The sequence below is a fragment of the Gymnogyps californianus genome, chromosome 11, assembly GCF_018139145.2.
Source record: "Gymnogyps californianus isolate 813 chromosome 11, ASM1813914v2, whole genome shotgun sequence".
Classification (NCBI taxonomy): domain Eukaryota; kingdom Metazoa; phylum Chordata; class Aves; order Accipitriformes; family Cathartidae; genus Gymnogyps; species Gymnogyps californianus.
In genome coordinates, this window is record NC_059481.1 from 16,737,601 (window position 1) to 16,755,154 (window position 17,554).

At 49.6% G+C, this 17,554-nt stretch overlaps 1 protein-coding gene across 1 annotated transcript in view; it reads right to left on the bottom strand.

Annotated features, from left to right (window-relative positions):
• Window positions 1–11,940: 11,940 nt before the first annotated feature.
• AKAP13 (A-kinase anchoring protein 13) overlaps window positions 11,941–17,554 on the bottom strand; it is a 74,250-nt gene continuing 68,636 nt past the window's right edge. The window contains exons 27-29 of the mRNA XM_050902967.1: window positions 16,998–17,447; window positions 14,892–15,204; window positions 11,941–14,072 (exon numbers count right to left, since the gene is read on the bottom strand). Coding sequence (XP_050758924.1) covers window positions 14,023–14,072; window positions 14,892–15,204; window positions 16,998–17,447 — 813 coding nt within the window. The 3' untranslated portion in view covers window positions 11,941–14,022. The remainder of the gene's footprint in view (window positions 14,073–14,891; window positions 15,205–16,997; window positions 17,448–17,554) is intronic.

Genomic DNA, 17,554 nt, shown 5'->3' on the forward strand with positions numbered 1-17,554 from the left:
TGTCATTGGCAATGCCTGCTGTTTGGGTGACTTGGAAGTGTTTTTTAAAGGGAAAAGGGGTTGAGAGCACCTGGCTCTCCCCATCCTCTGGCCTCTGCGGAGGCGATGGCTGTCAAAACATGAAAGTGTGGGAGCTCGGGGTGGCTGCCAGCAGCACTGGGTACCGCGGCAAAACAGGGCAGGTGCCTTTTGTTTTGCACTTTTTGGGCCTTTTTATGGGTTTTTTTTTCCCCTTTCCTCACTGCAGCCGGTTGCAATTTGGTCAGAGGCCGGGCAGCTCCCCGCACGCACGCAGCTGCTGGGAAGAGCACGGCAGCTCTGTCAGCGTGCCAAGGCACCGGCACCACTGCCGAGATATTCACCAGATAAAACCCGCTGCATGCTCAGAGCCGGTCTTCTGAGCTTCCCTGCCACGCTCGCCGAGCAGCGCGTGGGTGAGGGCGTAATTAGCAAACGAGCAGAAACAGAGGTGCAGCGGGGCAAAGCTCGCCCCTTGGGAGGGGGCATCTTGCCTCTAGTGAGGCCTCGGAGGGAAAGCGAGCAGACTAGGGGAGCATCGCAGGGCTGGCAGGGCGGGCTGGGGAGGGAGCCCCCTCCTTCCCACTGCGCCACACATCCTGGCTTCACCTTGGAGAGATGTGAGCATTTTTTGACTGTACGTTGCCTGCCAGCGGTTGGGCTGTAGCTGCCGCAGGTTATCCACGCACGCTGCCTGCCGACTGTATTTGGGTTTATCCATGCAAGAGCTGTCAGCCCGAGTCGCTCCTCATTCACGCTGTGGAGGAAGGCATACGGATTTTGGCCGTCGATAAAGGGATGCAGCTCCTGACCGGCCTCTTCCAGGGCTGGTCCTGCACTGCCCCAGCATCCCGCTTCCCTCCGCAGCAGATCTGGTGCTGCAGATGCTCTGGGCTTGCCTTTCGCCCCTGGATTAGGTTAAGCTGTAGCCTGGCCAGCTGAATGATGCAATGCGATGAAAAGCCTTGACATGGCTTCAAACAACAAAGGCCTTCTCGGAGCAGTAAGCACCCGTCGCTGCCGGGAAGAACCCACTTTGTGCACAGCCAGTGTCTGGGATGTTCTGAATGACGTTTATTTACATTTTCTAGTCTTTTTTTTTTTCTTCAGCTGCTTGTGAACTTTAATAAAAATGATGATCTGGGAAACCATTTGTGTATTTTTCACAGGAGTCTTCATTCTTAAGCAAGTTGGATTTAAGTCTAATAACAGGGCCAAGGAATAATAACAGGGTTGGCACTCGGTGGGGCAGTTCACAAACAACCTCCTAAGCAACCAGCCGGGCTGTAATTATTATTGCTTCAGCGCTTGGGAAACTGAGGCACAATGATGTCAAGTGTCTTGTCCAAGGTTAGTGGTAGATCTGGGAATAAAGTCCAGGGCTTCTCGTGTCCTGAGGACATCATGTGTCTCCGTCTCCACGGCTGCTCTCGCTCAACTTGACCATGCCATGATTTTAGGAGAACTTGCAAGTCTGCAATGCTAATACCTGCCAAATAGGTTGAGAGGGCCCAACCCAGACACAGTCGTACTCCTGCAGGGAAAGCCAGTAATTTCTAAGGAAGATGAGAAGAATTTATACTTCTGTTTTCCTTATTTCCTTTGCTTGGCTGTTGCAGCTCCCCAGAAAGGGGCCCATTCACAGGCAAGATGGGCTTTCCAGCTGGGGTTCCTGACCACACTTCTCCTCCGTGTGCATCTCTCCCCATCCCAGAGGAGCAGGGGACTGATCCAGCCCTGCTCTGGGAAGGCTCTGGGCTCTCCCCCGCTATGAGACCAGCAGCTCCAGCTTTGCTCAGGACTGGGAGCGCAGGAGCGTTGCTCAGAGCAGCTAATAGGCACCAGGCAAAACACGACAACCTTGCAAATTCATATTTGCCTCCTCTTACTAGCAGGGGCTGTTGGGCTTGGGAAGCAAAACTTCCTACGGGTGTTGTGCACGGACTCAAAGGGATTTGGAGCCTGAATTTCCGGGCTGTAAAGGAGACTGGGAACATGTCTCCTTGCCCGCGGGAGCTGGGTGGGCAGCGGCATTAGCTGACGTGAGCTGGGCAGATATGAGTGTAAGGCTCCATAGAAAAAGCTCATTAAAGAGCCCTTTGGGAAATCAATTCAGGGTAGAAATTACTGTTTGATGAGCAGGAGAGGGAAAAAGAGAGTGAGTGTCTGAATGAAATCCCTTTCAGTTTTGTTGATTCAGGTTTTATGTGGGACTCTGGGACTTTAAATACCAGCTTGGGAGGCTTTGCGACTGGCTAGCTTTGATATGAGCCATGCAAAGACCTGCTCTTTTGTATTTATTCTGGAGCTTGCCTGAAAGACAATTCAAAAGCAATCAGCAGCTGCTGTGACAGCAGCAACCTGTTGCTATGGAATTAAATACGATGCAAAATACAAAGGTTTCCTGGTTAACAGCAACAAAGTAAAAGAGGAGTGGGAGATGGAAATGGATGTAACAGTCAGAATAAAGCTACAGCCAGAGTGGGGCTGGGTTTTAACTGGGAGGTACAGGGGAAGAAATGTAAACGTGATTTGTTTTGCTTTTTTCAAAGAGCCTTTTCGCCATCTCAGCAGGTCAAGCTCAGCTTTGTCTGGGAGTGAGCGCTTGGGAAAGAGTCTTGTCTGGTGGCGTTACAGGGGCTGTACGTTCCCAGGCTCCTGGGAAACATGCCCACATGCTATAGCCAACCCTCGCTGTAGGGTGTCGGGAGCTCAGACATCTTCCCCACGAGGTGGGCAGGAGCCTGGCATGGAGATCCCCCAGAGGTGCAGGCTCTTGCAAGGATCCGGCCCTTGTTCAGACCCAGGTATGGCAGCAAACCGCTGCCAGTAGACCCAGGCCACCAAAGGGTGGCTTGTCCCACACCTACCTCCTGCCTTGTTTTGCAGGGGCCTGGTCCCACAGGAGAGCTCGGACAGGACACAACTCCTTTCAGCCCACCCTCTGGCCTGGTCTGGAGCTTGCCCATGAGCTCTCTCCACCTCAGTTCCCCAGCTCTGTAACAGGGTGCTTCTCACTCGCCAAAACGCATTTGGGAGGAGAGGGCAGGGAGATGCTCAGAGATGGGACCGGGCAGGCAGCTAGCGGTTCCAGACCTCTCCCAGGCCCAGGTCTCGGGACCTCCATCCCCAGGGACTGACCATGCTGAACCTCCCCAGATGCAAAAGGCTGCTACTTCTATGTCTTATTTAAATGAAAGTCATAGTGCCTGACTGGTTTTTACATATGCATTTTCCCAGCCTGACCCCAGCTGCCCTTGAAATAATACTGTTGTGCAGTGAAGCCCTCCAGGGAATTATCATCTGAGCTCGCTCTCCCTTTGTCACTAGAGTCAATTAAAAGCAGAGTAGCTGGTGATTTAATACCTCCAGTATCTGAGGAAGCCCCATATCCATCCAGAGGCTGGCTCTGGCATTTTAGACACATAATTGGAGTGGAGGAGTGTTTTTTCCAGCCATCCAACATGCTTTCACATTCATCCGTGTCTATACAGAGCACTGAAGCCTTATGTCCTTGGCTTGTCATCTTCTCCTGCACGTTAATTAATGCCCCAGCATTGCACATTCTCCCTGCGATATGTCCCATGTCAAATTGTTTTCCTGTTCCCCATGCACCTTCTCCCTTGGGATAAACCCAACACGTTTTAGTGTCTGAAGAGGGTCCAGGCTCACAAACTGCCACCCCAGGAAATGCTGCTCACAAATGAAGTTAAGCTTCCAAGAACAGGAGAAACCATTACCCCCAGCTCCCCACAACCAACTGCAAATTTCAGCTGGGCCCAATCCCTCTTGCTGCAGTGCAGAGCAGGAGCCTGGTGCCCTCCGGTACGGGCAGCAGTGCTGGGGGGCCCCAAGATGGGAACCTGCAGCAGGGACTCCTGGTGGGAGTGAATAGCAGAGGCTGAGCTCATTTATTCTTCCTTCCTTACAATCTCCCTTTTCTTTCCATTTCACCACCTCCTTATTTTAACATCATTGGCTGTTGTGCAAAACCATCAACGCTGTTTGCGGCAGTGTGACCTACTTTACCACGTCATCCTGACTTCCTCACTGAAATTGCAAGCTCAGAGCCCACCCAAGCCATTCAGCGTTTCTCAGCTGAATAACAAATCCAATGAGGTGGAAGAAAGCCTGGCTTTCACGTTATCAGCGCCTGGACATCTCACTTCCCTCTCCCCAGCACATGCTGCACCACTGACGGCCGTGTCTCACAGACATTGCGGACAAGGAGCCCTCTGTATTTGTGTGCCCCCCCCTCCAAATGAAGATGGGGGAAGGGCTCAAGAGGACTGATCCTGGCGATCTGGCGTGTCCTTTCATTCCTCCCGACAGCCCCCAGGGACCATGGAGCTCAGGAATCACATAATTCACGGCTTTCAGTTCTGGCTCTCTTGGGAAGCCCTCCCTTCCCAGCTGAGGCTGGAGGAATGGTCCAGGGCCATGCCAGGACAGCACTATGTGCGCTTGTTAAAGAGCTGCTGGCACTTTCAGCCAGAACGTGATTTAATGACTGATAGAAAGTCCCGGCATCACACCTAACCCCAGTCCTGCGGCTCCATCCAGAGAAAACATTGCAATTCTGCCCTTTGCTCTTCCCCTTACTCTCTTTTTCCACCCCAGCAGGGATCCTTCTCCCTTCAGCCGCCAGCAGGCAGCCAGTCCCCAGGAAGCTGGCTCCACTCCATCGTGGGGGATAGCCGTGTATTAAAAAAGGGATGAGTAGAAACAAAACAAGGAGAAAAAAGCTTAAGGGCCACCAGGAAAAGCCCTTTTGGTTTCTAACTTCCCTGGCTGGGTAGGATGGACAGACATCGCCTGCCTTGATGTGAGCCCAGCAGCACCGGGGCCCGCAGCGTGTTGCTGCTTGGCTCTCCATCAGGTGCAAGGCGGCAGGGAAACACGCATTAATCCATTTCTGGGTCACTGTCTGGAGGAATTACACATGCACGCACAAACAGGAGCTGCTTCCCTCCGACGGCTGCTTCTCTGCACCCAGCCAAGCGCCCGCCGCCTCCCGGCCCCCTCCTCTGCCCACGCTGCTGCCCCGCCGGGCTTAACGGCTGCTCTGGGGCTTCCCACAGGGCTCTGCTAATGACTCACTGCTCCTGCTCGGCTCTAATTAGGCTCCTGTCTAATTAGGCTCACTGGAAAGATGCGGCCGGTGAAGCAGCTCTTTGGTGAAAGGGAAGGGGAAAGAAAGAGCGTCTGGAGACGCCAAGCGCCAGAGGGAGAGACGCCAGACTGTGGCAAGAGGTCAGGGGGTATCAGGAATTGCCAGCTGAACTACATCTGTGCAAGGGACGGACCGTAAAGAGAGGAGAGAGCAAAAGGACTTAAACAAGCCCCCCCCCCGGGACCCTCCTGGGGCTCAGCCCTGCCCTGTTGGGGAGCAGGAAACAAACCTGGGCTCCATCCCGCTGGGGATGCCTGGCTGAGGCGCCGGGATGTCCTCCAGCCAAGAGCAAAGGTTGCTATTTATAGCCCCGTTGAACAAGTTATCAATGTGCAAAAGGAGCCCCAGGATGCGGGGAGAGTGGGACAGGGCTGTGCAGGCAGCAGGGTGAGGGGAGCCGGTCCCGAACCTGCAGCATTCTCCCCTGAGCCACCTTGGAACAGCGGGCAGGAGAGCAGGCTCTGGAGCAAAGCCTTGTTCAGGGGCTATTTCAAGAGGTGTGAAGATAGCTTTTGGGGTACACGAGGGGCACCCACTCTGGCTGCCCATCCCTGTGAGAGCTGGGGGTGCTCACTTATACAGGCTCTCGTATCAGTTGCTAGTGCCAAATATTATTTTCCCCTTAATTTAAACATGTTCCAACCCCAAACAAATCAACACGGTGCAGTGTTTAACATCCCGCTAACTAATAAACAAAACCCAAGTGCCTTCTATGGCAAAGGTAAAAGTCATTCCTTTACTGTTCACCTTGTATCTGATCACAGGACATCATCTCACTCACTGAGCTAATTAGCGTTTTGCCTTTTCTTCTCTTAATAAAACCTCCATGAATGAGCAGCCTGTCTGCAAGCCCCAGCCCACCCCTGTGTCCTCCCAGGCCTCCCATTTCTCACCCTGGTGCCAGGGCCGGGACTGAACCCAGCAAGGGCAGGAAAGGGGAAACGCAGATAACGCAAATATCAACAGTGTCACTAAACTGTCTTTCCAAAGAGCCTCTCCTGTGCCTGTTACTCCTCCTTTCAGAGTCCCATCCAAGCGTAAGGATCCTCTATGACCCCTTTTAGGTGAAGGTACCAGTGAAAATCCAACCGCGTCCAGATGACCCACCACATGGCCCCGCAGGGATCTTCTGCTCTATCCTTTACTGGTAAGGAGAAGCTGGGGCTGGACAAGAAATCTGGGATGCTCAGAAACACATCACTACTGCTTGGGACCATCTAAAATAATTGACACGTGTGGTCTGGGGAGAACATCCATTTCATCATCTTAGCTGTGCCACAATGGCTCAGAGCACGGACTGCGGATGAAATTGTGGAAAGGTGGTTTTGGATATTCAAATTGCCACATGGAGATGGCCTGGAGAGGTGGGGTCCTTCATTTCCTCCTCTGCAAAGGCAATTTGCATTGAATGCCCAGGCTCCCCTCTGGCCTGTGGTACCAGAGTGGCTTGGTTTGCGCTGTGCAGGACCAGAGAAGCTCACGCTGCCTGGTTTGCTTTGCACCCCGGCCTTTCCCTGGCAGGAGCTTGATTCAGCAAAAACTTGGTTTTCTACATGTGATTTGTCATCAGTAAATATGCTCTTCCTCCTCCCGTGACCAGTGCCCATTGTATCTCAGCAGCCTGGTAAACCAGTGCCGCCCGCAGCAGCATCTCTCGCTTCCAGCAGCGAGAGCAGCCATTGTTTTACCGCAGCAATGCAAGGGCTCGGGGTAAGCCAGCAAGCAGTGCTTTTGTCGGGCATCCAGGTTGCAGAGCCAAGAGGGGCTACAGGAAAACACGCTCTTTAAACATCATACACAGGAACCGACAGTTCTGCAAAAGCTTTTATTTGCTCCGGTAAATAGGTGAGCTGGGATGAATGGGAATGCAAATAAAATGAGGACTACTGAACAGCCATCGAGATAAACGAGCCCTTTCATCTCCTGTCTCGCACCCAGGGAGCTGCCCGTCTCGGAGCAAGTGCTGCGTGACAGGGCGTAGGTTTGGGTTCATTGACATGATTTTAGAACAGCACATGCAACACAGATGTGAGGAGAAGGAAAAACACATGCAGTGCACTGCTGGCTAATGGGGCACAGGAGGGTGGGTTGGCATTTCCTACAACCCAACACCGCCGAGCAGTGTTCATGTCGATGACCTGAAGGCTTTGATCAATACACCTGATTCTCCTCAAGCATCCTCTCTCCTTCCCTATCTCACCTCTGATGACAAGTGAAATCATAGATGGAAATGAAGCAATTCCTCTGCCTCAAAATCAATGTGCAGAGGATGAAGGGTGCAGGTCTCCCTGCTCCTTCCGCCTGGCGAGAGGATGCTCGAGTCCTGTGCAGGACTAGCGGTACAGGGGCAGCTGTGATCGCTTTTACAGGTAAAAGAAAACGATGGTGGAGAAACTCCAGCCATCGTGGTCCTCTGTGCCGGCTCCTCATCGCGCTGCGGAGCAAACTCTGCTTCGGCTCTGTACTTTTGGCACCCTCTTCTGCCTGGACTGATGCCTGCAGGCACTGGGAACACGACGTTCCTTCACCTCCCCAGGGGAGAGGAACCACCTGGACGCTGGCTACAGCGTTTCTGCTGGGCCTCCTCTTGCAGGGGACGTGGAAATACGTAAAGCACACCACATCGTGAGTGCAAACATTCCTCCTTCTCTCCCCATCCCCATCCCTGTGATGGGACGTAGCATCTCTAGTTCTCTCAGCCAAATGAGATAAACCCCCTGTGTCTAGGATTTGCTGAAGACGCAGAGCTAACTTAGCAGGTTACAGAAACTCTATGCCGTAAGACAGCACATGCAGCCACCAGACTGCCATTTCTCTCAGCTTACGGAGCTGAAGTGGCTGAGAAAACGGCTGTGACACTTCCTCTTCTTGTAAGAAGACGAAAAGCCCTGCGTGTGTGTGTGTGTGGAAAAAACCCAAGGAGCTGAATATCATTATGGCCATATGCCCTTCAGCAAAATGCAAATCTTCTAAGAGAAGGAAAGTAAGTTAGAGTCCAATGGGTGCAGACTAGAATCCAGATGATAAAGGCAACGCAAACATTTGATTACAGGTGAGGGTTACGTCTATTCATTCAGTCTCGGTGCAACAAAGTCAACAGCAGAAATACCAAAGATGTGGAAATGAATCAGGCAGAAAACTCAGACTTAAAATCAAATTTATTTAGAGGAAAAATGACTTTACAAGAGGTTGGTGCTGATAACTAAAAAGGAAGATAAATAAAAGCTTGTTACAAAATCTAATGGTTTCCGGCAAGTTACAGAAAAACTGAAGAATTTTACAGTCAATAACCTGCTCACTTTTTACATAATTACAAATTAACATACAGCAATTAGGTTTTACCCTCTTTTTTAAAAATTCTTTTTTTCAACTTTTTTTTTAAACTTTTTTTTTTTTTAACAGGTTCAACATGAAAATGCAAAGCATTTTTATTTATTTTTTTTTTTTAAGAAACAAACCAAAAGCAGAGGTATATCAGGTTATTATAATACACCTCCTCAACGCTCTGGGAATTACTCAAGTGCATTCCATATTAGTACAAAATAAACACCAGGCTAAACTTTAACCATAGGCGAACTGAACTGAACATAGACTTTGGGGTTTTTTTTTGAGTCAGTGTTTAATATTGATAAAGAAAATAGTAAAATACTTCAGAGCATGGAAAGGATGGATACCTATAGACAGCTTAAATACATACGAAGCTTATAGCTGTATGCAAAGCAGTGAATGTTATCCTGTTCCCTCCTCCCCCCAAGCAATGGAAGCTGAATATATTTGGGCAAAGCATCAGTGTCAGTGAAATGCGTGTGGAAAGAAAGAGGACCGAGCCCTGAAAACGCAGGTGGGAAGGGAGCTAGCGTTACGCTTTCCATCACTGAAGAGCATGAGGTGTACGAGATTAAGCCAGTTCAGCTCGCCTATCTTTAAAACTTAGCTGCATCACTGGATCAAGAATCATTGATTGCTGCCCCTTCTGACAAATGAAGCAAGAGTTATGAGCAGCAGGGGAGGTTTTTTATTTAAAAGGGTGTCTTAAATTATGTTGAATTCCCAAACCTGGCCAGCAGGCAAAATAATTTCCAGAGTTCTGGTTAACAAGGAATGTTTTGTGGGATTTTAGCAGGTACTCCCTTGTGCCCCCTGCCCAGTCCTCCCTTGCCCTGTGCCACAGATATCCTAGACAGCTTCCTTGGGATTTGGCACCTGATGAACCTCTTCTGACTCGGTGGCATTTGGAAGGACTGGATTTGGGTGTTTCAGCAACAGCTTTGAGATATCCTAGTGCCTCAAGGAAGGTGCAAAGATGATCGGACTCTATGGATGCTCTTGCCTTCAAAAGGCAGTACAAATCCGCACAAGCTAACGGCATTACTGTGCTTCTCAGCAGTGGTCAAACTTCAAGAGTGAAGAGAAGAGTCCACCCTCAGCGGTGGTGAGAGCTCCTGCCCCAGGGATGGCACCTGGGAGGTCTCCCAATGGCCTGGACAGTCAATAACTTAGTGCATGGAAAGGGCCTCACTTCACTTATTTGGTTGCATCCCCCCCCACCTCCTTTGCTCTGGGTTTCTCCAAGGAAAAGGAGATGGAGGGCAAACCACTGGCGGGACTGCTTCCCTACCGGCAGCAGCACCCGCTGTGAGGAAGGTGATGGTGACACCAGCATAGGCTCTCCCGGGGGATATACCTGAGCCATCAGAAGCCAGTTCTGGGTCCTGCCACTCACCCTGTCTGCAGTGGGACTGTAGTCAGATTCACACCCACTTTGGTCTAAAAATAATACAAAAAGCTTGGCCCTTCCTCGTATCCCGGGGTAAAGGCAAACCAAACCAGGAACATGCCTACTTGCAGCTCAGATTTTGCTGGGGGATGCAGAGCGGGGAGCAATGGCAAAGCTGATTGTCTCCACATAACCAAAATAAAAAAGGACAAGACCAGTTCCATTTAAAGTGCTTTATGGCATCAAACTGACATCAAGTTACATGTTGAGATGATCACTTCGTTTAAAAGAAGCTAAGGCCAACCCCACACAACTCCATCGAGTCTCACACTGTTTGCTACAGCTACTCTATCGCCGGGCTATTCTGGCACCCCCAGCTAATACTGACCGCTTCTGTACTTCATCTGAGCCCGTGCTCCCGCTTCCCTGGTCATTGAAACCCTTTCTGTTGGGCAGTGATAAAGACCAGGCAAAGAAAAAGCCAAGAAAAGAAAGTCTGATTTTTCCCCTCCACGAAACACTAGCACAAAAAGCTCCAAGAGCCCTTGCAGGGTCCTCTTCTCTCTCCAACAATATGGGCTTTGCACAGACATTTTTGAACCTGCTCTGTGTCCCAGGAACCCAATGCAAAACAGGGTGGCTTGGGTGCTCCAAATGGGATCAAGGGACTGACCGGCTCTGGGAACCAGATACGGCATCAGGCTGGGCTGAAGAAATAACATGCTTTCAACAACTGCAGGACGGATGCCAGGCATGGAACTGGAGCAAATGCAATTTTAAGGCCAGGAAGAGGAAAGGCTTTGGTGCTGTAAAGCTGGGACCATACTCTAGCAGACAACCCTAGGCAACCTGCAGGGATCAGAGTGGGAATCCAACTCTGGGAACCTATGCCAAGCCTTTCCAAAGAAAACCTGAGGGGGAAAAAATAAAAGGCTAAAGAGATAAAAACAAGCCCTCGCCTTCCTAAAGGTGAAAGAAGGAGGAAGCAGTGTGGGAGTAAAGGCTTCATTCCAAAACTGTGAATCATACAGTAACCTACATCCTCCAGGGACAAAGGTCTGTCCACCAGAATTTAAGACACGAACAGCTTTGATACACAGGATTTCTGGTCAGTATATTTCTGACTCACGCCCATGGCTTCTTTGACAAGGAACCATGGGGACCTTAGGAGATCACTTAGCAAATACTATTTTCACTTAGGGCACTGAACGCTCTTTTTGATTTGCACAGGTCAGAAGAGATGATCAAGCCAGGCAGAGACTCAGCCCTGCTGCCCTGGGTCACGCGTCTCCCTTTTGATGCACTTCTTGGAGCCATGGGACATTCCCATGTGGTGAATTCAAGATGTGTTGGGACTGGGGAGAAGACAGTGGGATGAAAAGAAAAGCTCATGCTGGCAAAGGCTATTACAGACTGAGGGGAACTTTCAGAAATAGCGGGGACCTGATCTCTGTTTACACAACAGTAAATGAGCCATGCACTGCTTTGATTTCCAAAAATTTCAGCTTGGCACATTCATTTTCGCAGATGTACAAATAGCAGGGCAGAAGTTGTTTTGTGAAACCGGTGCTTTTCTTATGAAAAAGATAACACCACAACACCAGCACACGCTTCCGCCAGCTCCTTTCAGGTTCAGAAGAGCTGCCTGGATCTCCCCAGACAAGTGACTGGACCCTCACATCCCTGCAAGACGCTCCATGTTTTGCTTTTTCCTTTGCCTCCAAGAGGTATGAGAAAACCTAAACGAAATATTTAAACAAGGAAACTAACTGATAGGAGGAGTCTTGTCTGACTCCTGACTGTCACTGCTTCTTTTTCCAGACTTTTTTTGGCCCAAAGATGCTCTGCCTTAAAGAAAGCTCTCGGTTGAAATTGTGTAACTCTCGGCATGGCACGGGCTGCTAAGCAGCACTGCCCAAACCCTGGTCTTCTAGGAACCAGGGAGATAAGAACATTTGGTTTACCAATCTCTTGGTAAGAAAACAAAAAAAAGGGAAAGAAAAAAACCCAAACCACCCCTCAAACCCCCAAACAAAAGCAAAATAAAAAGTAAAAAGAAATAAAAAAATAAAACCAAGTAAACTTCTTTTAAAAAAAGAACTCTTTCAAATAAACAGAAAGATAAATATTTTTGCAAGCCCTGCTTGCAATTAAGAACAAGCACCAAATAATATTAAAAAAAGCAAAATAAAAATAAATCTCAAACCTTTTTCCTTTCTTCCTTTTTTTTTTTGAGTCTTAATAGTTTAGAGAGCTTCAAAAGCAAGCAGGCGGTTTACAATTCCTGCACTGACCAAGACAGACCAGTCTAAGCCTCCACCTCACCATCAATGCTGCTGATACTCATCAGCACCGAACTCTGAAAGCTGCTGCGGGTTACTAGCTTGTGAGAAGCCAGAGAGCAGACTGAAATCAAACAATAGTGCAAGAAGAGAATTTTTTTTTTTTTTTAAAGGAAAACTGGTAGGAAAGGAAATGCACTTGGCAGTTTCAAACTCTGAGCAAACCCTTGAGCTATTCTGAAGCTGATAGTGTCTCGTAACCATTTACAAATCCGTTCAGACAATTCCCCTGAGAGGGTTTGGAGGAACAATAATTTTGGAAAAAAGTTTGGCTTGCTCCATTTCTCTTCCCCCGCTGAACACATCCCTGTATTCAACAGCTGTACAAACACCTCACAGTCAGCCCAGCGAGAGCCACCCTCAGACCCTCCCCTTCTGCTGATGGTAACATGGGGACACACCGACACTTTCACCCTAGAAAGGAAACAGACCTGCCACACTGGACCTGTCCCACAGCGTTTTTGTCCATGAGAATGTATTATCTCCCCAGAAATGGTTAATAAGTGCACAGTATTGTACAGGCATAAGGACTAGGAGCCGCCTCTTTGGAGTTTGCTCTGCTCACAGCACTCAGTCCCCTGACCTGCGACATCTCACCGAAGTGCTCCGAAATTGCTGTTGTCTCATTCTGCCTTAGAAACAAGCAAGGGAAGCTGACAAAATCCAGAGAAACAGAAGCCCAACATTAACACAAAAAGTAGGGGAAGAAAAATACAAATAACAGAACAAAGGTCCCTAAAAGCAGATTTTCAGCCATCTCTCCAGTAAGTCATCAGGCTTGTAATGAAGGGATGTCAAATGCAAATGGAGAACTATATTCTGGCAAAAAAAATAATCTTTACTTAGGGGATGGGAAAGAGCAAGCTGGAGCTCAAAGAGATTGCATAAAAAAATGTTGCTTAGAGTTGTTCTCACTTGAACACTGTTTGTTCTGCCTCCCTGGGGTTGCCTTACAAGCCTACTGAATTTCTCTTTTCTGCATTGTTTTAAATATACCCAAAGACGTTCTGCTTGATTCTGGAAACAGTTTGACACTTAAATCCTCTGCCCCATGGAAATCTTTTGGAATTACTTTAAATTTTATTTTTCTCCTCTGAATTTTTGTTTCGAACGCTGTTACTGCTTCCTGGTGTAAGGTACCTTTCTGAAACCAAACAGTCCATATACCATGAGCACAAAAGGGGCGTGCAAGTTAATGGTGTTACAATCAGAGCAGTAAGGGCAAGATATTTAATATCTACACGCTCCCTGAAAGTCATCAGGTATCATCTATCCCCATGGGCCGAGCTAAGCTTGGCTGTACAGACTGTAGGCATATCCCAGTGGATATATAGATACATATATGTATATATACAGTATATCTATATATGCCAGTGTGTACGCACCATTTGTAGAGTCCTAATCTTTTGCTAAATGCTTGGTTTTGGTTATGTTCCCCAGAAAAGGGGAATTTGAAGGCACAGACCCCTTAAGGCTATGTTCTCTCATCCTTTAGCAGTAAGAAGAGACAGAAAACATCTATCCCAATCCATGTAACCCAAGGTTTGCACAGAGAGACGGTACTATTTGCCGTGCAGTCAGCCTCTGCGGTGAGAATTCACGCAAAACCAGAGGAGAGAGGCCCTTTCCCACCACTTAACAGACTTCAATAACATGTTTTATTTAAAACCTCCAGATGCTTGTCAGATGCAGGCACCAGCAGCGTGCCGTGGAGCGGGCAGGGAGATGTCCGCTGTACCAATGCCAAGAGTGACCAATGGAACCGTCCATGCTCAGCAGAAAATCTCCTCACCCTCTGGAGGCGCTTCTGACGAGTGAGAATCTGCAGCACAAAAAAAAAACAGGTGGGAATCACTATGGGAATACAGGAATACAGCAGGCAGAGCGGGACTCCACGCACATGGAAACCCCGCTGTCTGCCCAATCCACTAGGCACCTTAAAAGATGTCCAGTTCCCTGATGAGCTACCACGAAATTACATCTTGTAATTGCTGAGCTTTCCTGTGCACAAGTTGGAAAACGTCAGTGAGTTAATATGGATAAGCCGGTCATCTGAGGGCGTGAGATCAAATTTCATGTGGGTCAGAGGTTTGAGGTGCAGAACTGAGTCCTAAAGGGATGCAAAACTCCCAAAGAAAAAAACTGCATGGGTTTTTTTTTCAGATCAAGAGACAAGATAGACCGGCTCGAGGGGGAGGGAGAGGCCACCAGAAGGGTTCTAAACTACAGCAGAATTAAAGCAGACAGCGATGCCGCAGGGGCTGCAACAGCCAGGAGCATCCCAGCAGCAGCTCCTGAAAGCACATGCACTGAAGCAGGACATTTTCCTCCTCAAAGTAGAGCAAGCTGAAACATAAAGGGAGAATCCAGCCCGTGGAGGCTGCTTAGGATGGGACGGGGAAGGGAAGGAGCAGGGAGCAGAGTGTGTCCCTCTGACAACCCCAGGGGCTGCAGAACAGGCAGAAAAGCCCACAGAAGATCACTTCAAGCTGGGAACTCCACTCATCACAGCTGATCTTCTCCATCCCTGTGTTACCATCCACATTCAAGGCTGGATTTCGTGGCTCCCACAAGTTCGCTGGCTGGAGGGAAAAGCCAGCTCACCGACCCTGAAAACACACCTATGACCTCTGACACTCACCAGACTGTTGGGAGCGATGTCCCCTGTCCTTTTTCTTCTTTTCCTTCTTCTCCTTTGGTTTGGCTAAACTGAAGAGGCGGGTAGGCATCTGGGGCTGTTCCTCAGCTGCCTTGTTAGTCTGGTTTGTTGTGCTAAGCAAATGGAAAGTGCTTTTCTCTTTGTGTGTCCTTGAAAGACTGTTCCTTTTGGGGGAGACAGACAGTTCTGCATCAAAGTGCCCTTGTTTAGGAAGGGAAGGGCTCTTCTGCTTGGAGGAGTCATCGATGCTGGACTGGGAGGGGACTCTTGCAAGTTTCTCATGTAGATTTGAAACCTATAAAGGAAAAGAAGAGTGTTTCATTGGGGCATGAAAGAGGCTAGCAGAGAACCTGGACAGGAAAGGTGTGTCCCAGACCACTCATAGAGACAGAGGTTGTTCTTGTGAACATCCAGCCCATTCACCAGCTAAAAAGTGGTCCCCATCCAGGCAAAGCAATGAGAGAAGAAGCCCTCTCTGTTTAAGATGAGGAAACGAGGCATATAAAGAGTAATACTCCAGTATCTTTTGCTCCTACATGTACTATGCTATGTATCAACAAGCCAAGGGCAAAGATTCTCTAAGATCTCAACACCAAGACTCACCCTGCATCGTTCGCGCACACAGATGGTGGCAGAAGGCCAAGGAGAAGCGTGCCTCTCCGCCAGGGGAACGCCAGCACACAGCACCGGAGCGGCATGTGTCAAAGGAAGCCTTCCCAAGCAAAAGATGAAAGCAAAAACATTTTTCCTCTTTTTTTTTTTTTTTTCCTAACGGCTGTCTCGGGATGTAATTGAGCCCGCACATTCAAAGGGAAGATCAAAACAACAGCTCAACAAAGCCTCACCGAACCCTCTATTAATAGCTCTGAAATGTCAGTAAGATACCTGCCTCGAAAAGGTGCTTCCTTCTCCGAATCCCCCAGGCCTCACAGTTATTTTACCTCTCAGCCTCTCCCATAGCATCCATGTCCCTCGCATGTCTACGTATGCTCGATGCTGGAACAGCTTCACTGTGTGCTCAGAAAACTTCTGGCCTGATCAGGAACTGGGGTGGGAGGGAGCAAGCCCTCCTCTGATGATTTGCTTTTCAGAGCTCACTGCTGAGCTCCGCAATTAGTCCATTCAGGCACCCAAAATCATTTCCATTCCGCAATCCAACATTTATAAACTAATTTTGCTACAGCTCTAAGCAAAGTACACTCAGAATTAGCGAGTTACAAACAAACAAACGATCAACAACAGGCTTAAGGATCAAATTCAGCCCATGTTTTGCCAATGGATGCTTGCTCTCCTCAGCCAGACTGCTGCACAGTTATGAAAAAATAAACCCTAGCTTGCTGAAAAATGTACAGAGCAGGATCTGCGTGTGGGCTTTTCTTTCTGGTTGTGGGCAGCCAGACACCAGAAGCCGCTTGCAGCAGAGCCAGGGACCTTTGCTCACTGAGCCATGACCAGACTGCAGGTGCCCAGTCTCTTTAGGACAGGGACAATGCCCATCTCTTTGCTAGATATAGAGAATGCTTTTGGAGATGGATGTAAGCGTACAAACAGCCTTCCCCTGCAGTTATCAGCCTCGCAAGTGGCTTTTGTGACAGCTGGAGGGTGCAGGCAACTCACAGTGCTCAGGCTGTTTCCAAGAAGGACGTCTCATCTGCCTGACTGCTCCCCAGAGCTCAGATCCCATGGGGTGAAGGCCAACGTCAAAGGCAGTATCGACCTCCTGGGATTGCTTAGGGCATCCTCTCTGCAAGCCAGCCACCTCCGCTCTGCTGTCCACCAACACACGGCACAGAAAAGCGGGCAGAGCCCAGGCTGTTGTAACCACCTACTGCTCAGGACTGGCCAGGCATCCTGAATACGCCATGTTGCATCAACACTGGCAATGCCTCAGCAGCTCTGGAGGTGCAAGAAATGCAGCCCCGCACATCACGTGCAAGGAAAGAGCCAGTTTTAAATGCCAAGCCCCGCGTGTCTAGGGCTGGGCTGGCGTCAGTCTATCACTGCTGGCATGCAGTTGGCCCAGGAGCCGGCCAGGAGCTCCCTGCAGGGCACGGCTTCCCCAGCAGCCCGGCCGTTGGAATCATTTACCTGGTTGTGGTCAGGCTCCTGCCGCATTTGAGCTAATCGCTCCACATCTTGCTTGAACTGCACCTTCTCCCTCTCCAGCTGCTTCTGCGCCGTGCGAAGCCTCTCCAAGTCGAGCTGGTAGGAGGCCTTCTTCACCTGCAGCTCCTCTCGCTCCCGCTCGAGATCCTGCCACCCTCTCTGGATCTGCTCCTCTCGCTGGGCCAGGTGGGCCTCCTGCTCTGCCAGCTCCTTCTCCCGGACTTCCCACTCCTTCTCTCTCCTCCGCCTCTCCTCCTGGTGCTGTGTCTGCTGCTTCTTCAGGTTGGCCAACTCCTGGCGCTGCTTCTCCAGGTTGCGCTGCTTCTCCTGCTCCAGCAGCGAGGTCGGCCGGAAGAAGCTCCGGGTCAGAGCCCTCTCACTCAGAGCCAGCTTCTGGTCCTCGATGTAGGTGTCCTGCTGCAGCACAACGCCCTAGGAGAGAGAGAGGACACAAATCACTGCAGCACCCTCTCCACGGAGAGAGGCTCCATCCCTGAAAACCTCAGGGTGCTGTACCAAACCCCTTCTTCTCCCACCAA